Source organism: Sander lucioperca, chromosome 16 (genome assembly GCF_008315115.2).
Source record: "Sander lucioperca isolate FBNREF2018 chromosome 16, SLUC_FBN_1.2, whole genome shotgun sequence".
In the NCBI taxonomy this organism is placed as follows: domain Eukaryota; kingdom Metazoa; phylum Chordata; class Actinopteri; order Perciformes; family Percidae; genus Sander; species Sander lucioperca.
In genome coordinates, this window is record NC_050188.1 from 19,223,024 (window position 1) to 19,231,286 (window position 8,263).

General features: G+C 42.6%; 1 protein-coding gene across 1 annotated transcript; it reads right to left on the reverse strand.

Moving 5' to 3' along the window:
• Nucleotides 1-543: 543 nt before the first annotated feature.
• Nucleotides 544-8,028, reverse strand: LOC116066862 (ubiquilin-4-like). Its single transcript, XM_031323026.2, has 11 exons — nucleotides 7,800-8,028; nucleotides 6,075-6,226; nucleotides 5,616-5,764; nucleotides 5,248-5,510; nucleotides 4,955-5,113; nucleotides 4,569-4,791; nucleotides 4,317-4,456; nucleotides 3,033-3,116; nucleotides 2,494-2,609; nucleotides 2,127-2,409; nucleotides 544-2,027 (listed from the first exon to the last, which is right to left on the reverse strand). Exons 1-11 carry the CDS (start codon nucleotides 7,941-7,943, stop codon nucleotides 1,875-1,877), a joined length of 1,866 nt encoding a protein of 621 aa, XP_031178886.1. The 5' UTR covers nucleotides 7,944-8,028; the 3' UTR covers nucleotides 544-1,874.
• Between the last annotated feature and the right edge of the window lie 235 nt (nucleotides 8,029-8,263).

The window sequence follows — 8,263 nt, forward strand, 5'->3', positions numbered from 1 at the left end:
CCATCCATTTGTATGATAATAAACATAACCCAACAAGTGGATCAGTGTACTAGAACACAACACCATTTTGCCCTTGTCTGAAGCCTACCGGGATGTGGGTAGAGATTTGATTTGGCCTGCAGTACTAACTTAATAACAGACTAACAGACTGTCTGATTTTGAATGTACATGTAATAATTAAGGAATGCAGCCTAAAACCATTAATACTAATATAAAATAGTGAAAACCAGCAAATTTAGAGTTGAGGGTTACATATCAGTTTTTTCTGACATTTTTGGGAAATATGAGAAATATCTGTAACATGAAGTGTTATCCATACGTACCAAACAAACTGGGCCTAACGTACCTTTCAATAAGACCATTTGTTCCCCCCAAAACTGATTATTTACATTACAATAAGCAACATTTTCTTATTAAACAACAAACAGAAGCAGATCATAATTACTTTATATGAACTTCAAGACCATAAAATTTGAATGAATGGAAAGCTACAGGCGTCATCTTACACCATCACAAGGCTATAATCACCTGACACAGGGCATAGACTGTTTTTGACCATGTTTTATTCTTTTTTAGTACAGTACTGTTAAAAGTTAGTTTCAACATGTTCAATTGTGAGATGGATTTTCTTTTTCAGCTGAGGTCAACAGACAAAGCAAAGCTATAGAAGCAGTTGCCAAGGTTACCACAACTACAATGCTGAGATTTTCAAAAGAAAAAGAAAAAATAACAACCTAGAACTTGATTTTAGAAATGTATGGTGCCACCATACCATAACTGTTTGTAAAGCTTTTACATTATTTATTCATTTATTTTTTTTCTCACTTGATTTCCATGTTTATTTAATTATCTCTAGGTACTAACTGCACCTCAAAAAAAAAAAAAAAATAATAATAAAAAAGAAGAATCAGATTAAAATGAAAGAAAAGCTTGTTTGTTTCATTCATATTCATTCTAACAGCTTCCTCTGCTTTGGAGCTGCTACAATGTGATATTTGATTATGGTTACCGTCCTGGATGATGCTGTGTGGAATTTATTGGAGGTTTCTAATGAACCCACTGAATGGGGGGTGTCTTTGCCGACAATGCTCTTATAGGGCAGGGAAGGACAGAAGGCACAGCAGTGGTGCCTCAGAAGAAAAAAAGACACTGAGCACCCATGAGTGGGCACTTTCATCTGGAATGACAAATTACAAGTTTAGGGAAGTGTGGAGGGCGTCATTTTCTTAAGCACTTGCAATAAATAGTTAAAGTCGTTGGGCAAAAACAGCTATTTATGTAGAATCTCGAGTATGGTTGAAAAGGGAGGAATGGGGTTGAACGCCTGTATGGACAAGATATCTTCCTGTTCTTGTTCAGGAGGACTGTCTGTATACCAGTAAATGTTCATGTATTGATTTGCTAGTTAAATGCTAACAAACTGCCTTACAATGGCCATGTGTGAAACAGAGCCAACAGCCAATCACATCACATGGATTTATTCTGTATTATGTAAATGTTTGTCTGCAACACTTGACTCCAGTTTTATGTGAAGAAAACAACAAATGAAGAAATGGTTGGGAGTCCCTTTTCAGGAGAGGTTTTCGCTTCTTTTCTCTGCACCAGAACGCCCCTCAAGGTGAGAGTGGTTCAGTCCGGCTCTACAGCAGCACTCTGGGACAGAGATCTGGTTGGATGACGCCAAAAAGGTATGGGGACTAGGGAATGATCTGAGAACAGATGTAGAATGAGGGTCTTACAGATCCTGCCCAAGTTTCTTCTGCAAAGTTTGGGACAATACACTTAAATTTCTCTTGATTCTCTGTAGATGCTGGGTGTATTTATGAGTTAGGTATGTATGCACGTGTCTGTGTGTCAGTATGTACTGTATGTCTTTACGAGGGCTGTGAGCCCAGCAGTCTCTCGATGGCGGCATTGATGTCTCCTCCAGTAGCGATGAGGGCCTGCAGGTTGGCCTCGCGGTTGATGAAGCCCATGGCGCTCAGCTGATCCAGCTGGGACTGGAACCTCACCTCTGGGGTCTGGGTCTACAGGGGAAGGGAAATTAATGGAACTTAAAAAACAAAACAAAAAAAAACATACAGGTGTGAAAGATGTAACATCAGTGCATGCGCTTATGTGTGTACCGTTGCACTTCCTCCTCCACCTCCTCCAGCAAACATCTGGAGCATCTGTTGCATCAGCTGCTGCTGGGCGGCGTTTGTTCCTGCACTGCTGGGTGAGGAGGCCGGGTTCTCTGTGGACATGCCCCCACCTGTGGGTATGCCAGGAATTCCACCAGCGATTCCACCAGCGATTCCACCAGCGATTCCACCAGGCATTCCACCAGGCATTCCACCAGGCATTCCACCAGGCATTCCACCAGGCATTCCACCGGGAATTCCACCAGGAACTCCCCCAGTCATTAAACTAGGGAAAAAGGAAAAACAGAAGAGTTAGAAGAAAAAAAAATACAAAAAAGCAATACGTGTATATCTGTCTGTGAGAGCATACCTGGGCATTAGGCCTGGTGCTTCTGTCTGCAGTGTCTGTAGACCCTGTTGGATCTGCATTAGAGCTTGCATGGCCCGTGGATTGGTCATCACTGAGAGGGCTTCTGGGTTCTGCATCTGCAACCAAACAGAGAGTGAAGCAATGAATTAACCAACCAACCGATTAGCAGTCCATTTACTGTACCCTAACTTTGTGAAAAGACAACACCTAAAGTCTGTTTTATGCTTCTGCGTCAACTCCACGCCGTAGCTACGCCGTCGGTCCTGCGCCGTCGTGACCCTTGCGGAGTTCTGCGTCGGGGTTGCTTTGCATCACGGTGCATTTCACCGCCATAACGCTATGGGGTGTCGCCTGGGTCTGTGTCGCTCACCACCGAAACGGTACTCAGAATGGCAAACCCCATAGACTGTCGTGCTAAAATATTTATCTTATTTGTTTGGCCTTTTCTTGCTTAGATTTTGTAAACGTATCGAGAAATAGACACAGTAAAGAGATTAACAATCCAGGACTGAATTATCGGACTGAAATGTGTGTGGTACCTGCTGCAGAAAGATGGGCAACTGAGATCTGAACTGTTCCTGCAGCTGTGGGTTTCCAGCAAACAAGGGGTTATTCATCAAAACCTGGTAGAGAGAAAAAGAAAGACAGTGAAAGTTATGTGTCATTCCTAGGGTTGGGTACCAAAACACAGTGCCAATAGGGCACCAGTCCCGATGTAAACGGTAGTAACGAGACCGAATAAGAACGAAAATGTCGATGCCTGACTTTTTTTTTCAGAAGCATTGTTGCACGGGACGCTACGTTACCGTTAGCTAGTAGCTGGATTAAACACAATAGTTAAAATGCTGACAGCTTACGTTAAGCGGTGTAAAGTGTGACTGTATTTCCCTGTAGAGGATTCCAACACCGGGACATAACAGTCTGCAACTGCCGTCGGAAAAACAACACAGACGGTGCGTTAACTTGAAACTCGCCAGCCTTGTGGTGCATTCAAAGTTATTGTAAAATACCCTTTTCCCATCTGGTGCTTGTTTTTGTCGTTTACCAGCAATTTACTGGTGAAATGAGTCATTGTTATTGTTATTACATTATTAATCAATCATTTAATTTAGACCATATGGCCTTAGCAATAAACAAGCCGTTCTTTAATGTCGCCAACTGTCGTTTTGTGCTCCATTTTTTTATATTTTATATTATATACATTATGAATATATTATATATATTTCGGTTCAGGCACCGGCACCGTTTTAAAAGTATCGTTTTAGTACCGGTATCAGAAAAACCCAAACGATACCCAACCCTAGTCATTCCACATCTGGCAATGCTGCATACTAGAGTATGCTTTAGCACCTTGGCAAAGGTTTCAAACAAAATGTTGAATAACAGAAATAAAAGTTCTTGAGTCTCCCCCATCTTTCATGTCACTGTTTGTGAAGGCCGCAACACTCCACTGTAAGGTTTTTCTGGTTTGCCGTACATTCAGCCTCGTTTGTTAGAACCAACTTAAGTCAGAGCTGTGTTGTTTGTTCTTTCTTACAACTTGCTGCAAATGCAATTGAGCTTAACATAACGCCCTCTGTTGAGTATGCACTAAATAGCTGGGCTTATTGGCCTAATGCACAACAGGCCTACCTAGATCCTGCTATTTACAAGTCATTACAAACGGCAGACTTAATCAATCGATTCCATATGTGGTACACAATCTGAACAACAAAAAGTGAATCTAAACAACCAGGATTTGTACTGTAATATGACTATATCTGTGTGGTTGGTGTGTATGTACAGTACATTTGTTTGTGTGCACACATCTTTCTGTTTTATACCTGGGAGGCCAACTCAGGGTTTTGAGACAGTGACTGCATCATACTGCGCATGTAGGGAGCGGACAGCATGTTCTGCATCAACTGAGGGTTTTCCGAGATCTGCTGCAGTAAACTCTGCATGCCCGGGCTGTTGAACATCCCTGCAACACACAGAAAAGAATGGAGTTTATGTATGTACATGTGTATACCTGCTAAGTAAATAAATTACTTAGCATGCAGGTGTATTGAGAATCATAGCCTGCTCTGTCTTACCATTGCCCAGACTGGCAGGATTGATGCCCAGAGGGTTGGACACACTGGGGTTGGTGCCCCCAGTGGTGCTCGTGCTTCCTGTGGTGGCCCCTCCACTCTCAGAGGGGTTAGAAGAATTTGGTGGCCCCCATGGATTAGGCAGGGGCTCCCGGTTCTCTGTCCGTGATGGCTGGGCACCAGACTCAGAATTCCCACCTAGAGCTGAGAATGGGTTGCTACCAAACTACAGGGAAAGAGATTGGACACATTTGAAAATACATCGAAAAACATTGAAACATAGTTACACTGGCAAGAAAAACTAGACAAATGTGTGAAAACAAACGCTAAGAAGGATTAACAAAGCGCAAACAAAAAGTATTCAATCAGTAAACATCCCTCCCAGATACCTGTTCCCTGGCAGCGCTGAACATGGGTTCCTGGATGTCTGTGTACATCCTCCGCAAGGCATTGTAACCTCCTGGGATGCTCTCCAAGTTGCTCAGAGCCCGGTCCTGGTTCCGCATCATTTCCTGCATCATGGCCGGGTTCCTAGCAAGCTCCATGGTCTGGGAGGTGAGATAAATGGAGAGAGGAGGCAAGTCAATAAAATGTCATTCTAAATAGAAGAAGTCAAAAAACTGTACTGCAGTCATACTTGTGCTAACTATCTAAGTGTGATTCTGCTCTCCATTTCAATTACCTGTCTCATGAGCTCAGGGTTGTTAAGCATGTGGGAGATCTCAGGGTTGCGTTCCATCAGCTGTTGCATCTGAGGGTTGGCCATGATCATCTGTCTCATCAGGTCTGGGTTGGACATCATGTTCTGCACCAACGGGTTCTCCATGATCTGAGAAAGCATCTCTGGGTTGGACATGAGCTGTCTCTGCATCTGCTGTTGCAGCTCCATGAAGTTAGCTGAGCCCATGCCCATTCCAGCTAGGCCGGCCAGGTCACCGAAGCCAGCTGAGGGAGACCAGATGGGTGAACGATGGTTACACACATTATCTTTGTGGGGCTAAACTAATAATGGGTGTCTGAATGTAAATAGTTACACACAGGTGGACTCACTCAGTATGTTGGGCGTCTGTGTGGGTGGTGCAGCAGTGCCAGTAGAGCCTGCTGTGGACGAGGGGTTGGTACTTGGACTAGAGGTGGAGGTATTGCCTGCTTGAGTGGAGGTTGAGCTAGAGGCCGATGTGCTACCGCCATCTCCAGCCCTACAGAGATCATTTGTAGATGTGTGAGAAATTCAGTGTTTATGTAAGCTGAAAGTGTGCCTGGACACTTAGCTAGATTGAGATCCATTGTCACAGAGGGGCATTTGTTTCCACAGTCAGTAGACATAGCAACATATAGATACACACATAGCCACATACACATAAAGTCAGTTAAAAATAAATGCAACAACAATTGCTGTTCACTGAATTCCACACCAAGATTGTATTGCAAGGCAAATTCATCTTTATTACAGGCCTGCTACAAAATGATCTGTTGAACCAACATGCTTTTATAATAATGTAGCCTTACTTGTGTGCTGTCTTTATGACCAGGTGAACCGTCAGGCCATCCTTGATGCCATGTTGGCTGAGGCTGTCGCCATCCTTCAAGATCTTCCCTGCAAAAATCAGAACCAACTGGTCCTGTTTGGCTTTGAACCGCCTCGAGATTTCTTCTTTAAACTAAAAGACAGCAATGAAGAGAGATTAGATCGAAAATGGAACAAGGAGGAGAAGGAGGTGAGAAGGAAACAGGAAATGAAAAGGATAATATCAAGAATAATAAGATGGTAACACCTCAGTAATGCTGCTTGAATCAGTTACTGTTCTGTGGCAACATTTAGGCCTTACAATTTTTAATAAAGTCCTCTGTACTTATTCTATTAGTAGTGGTCTAAACACTCCAAATCCAGCAAATAATGGTTACTCTTTTACTATTATGAAAAGCGTAATTCACACAGAAAATGAGCTGTGCTCTTGTTACATCTTTTATTTTCATTGAAAATAAGAGGATTATATTAACACTGCACTTCAATCAGCTACATGTTGTGCCGATACAGCACACAGGCACATTTTAATTTATAGGATATAAATGTTGATAGCTGAAACAAATGAGACAGAGTCACCAACCAACATAAGATCAAAAGTATAATTTCTTTCAAAAAGTTACTAAATCAAAAGCGGATGAATCTCACATAGATGTTCTTATTTGTTTTAGTTGACGCTGCTGATTTAAAAAAATAAATAATTTAAATAGCAGTTTGCTTTTATTATTGTTGTGTGAGCACCCCTGGAAGACTAGCAACCACTTTGTGGTAGAAGACGAGGATCCATGAAAAAAATAGAGAACAAAGAATGCTGTTATTCACATCAGTTCTTAGTTTTGACTATTTCACACCACTGTAACGTTATGTGAAAATGTATGTCTCAAAGAATGCAAAATGTTCTCATTATGTATTTCAAGTATAAAGCTACGTGTAGATAAGGACGACAACACACACTTGCAAGTGAAAGATCTAAGTCCAGTGTTTTACCATGAAACACACGTGAATATACTATAAACATGCAACACACACAACCAAAGAGAAATGGCTACTTAGACCACACTGTACTGATAATAGCTTGACTAGTGTGTGGCTACATGATTGAATTATGGTTTCACTGCAACACGTCGCCAAGCCGCCAGCAGCTCTGAGAGTATCTCTTATTCCCTGGAAAGCTGAATGACTCAGTGGCAGCAGTGAGAATGTTCTAGATTATTAGCAAGCTTTAGCATCGTCAAAACTGTTGAGCTGGAATGGGAAATGAAAGCGATTCATCATATCCTTCATCCACAACCACTTTCGTGGTTTAGCTATATCAGGCCATTATTGCTTGAGCGCAAACCCGTCAGCTGACACTTGTTTGGCTTCTGCTAGCTAACGTTGGCTTAGCTCGCAAGCTGAGTAGGCTAACGTTACCTAGCTATCTGTTACCGTTAGCTGGCTAGCCGGTTAGCCATTTCAAAAATTAACGTGGTTGTATCTCTTTACTGGATGTCAACAACGTTGATAACGCCGAACAATTGTTGACCCAAGCAGTACTACTTTCCCTACACACAACCTCTTTGATTCCATACACTATAAGTTAGCCGGTAAGAGTGACGATAAATGCTAACACGGCTAACTACTAACGTTAGCTTCGTGGCTGAAGTTGTGGGCAGGGGCATGACGTTAGAGCACAAGCCAGCTCCCCTCCTGCGAGATCATCGACCAACCTGAGTGACAGAAGCATCTTCTGCGATGGCGATTTCTTCTTTGTCTTTAGGGGTTTTTACTGTGACCTTAATAATAGTTCCCTCCGATGCTTCAGGTGTATTATTGTTGTTATTACCAGGATCTGCGGCGCCTTGGTCAGCCATCTTTACTCCGCCGATGGAACAGCTCGGGTCTGGCTGGCGTCAGCTTCCGGGTCATAAGAGGTCAAACCTCTTTCCAGAACAGGACCGTAGGCTGAACCTCTTAATACATCCATAGGCTGAACAGGACGAGTCTCAGGAGTTCCCACGTCGGCCTGGTTTCCGCACATCCATGGGTTTCCCCTGAATTCTCTGTTGTTGATAAAGGTTTATGTGATGTTTGAAGAAGCTGCATGTTAGATCATGTCTCTAAAAGCGGTAGTTAGGAGTCAGGAAACTTTTCTGAGCATGTAGTTATTCTACTAAACATGAATGAAATGTGC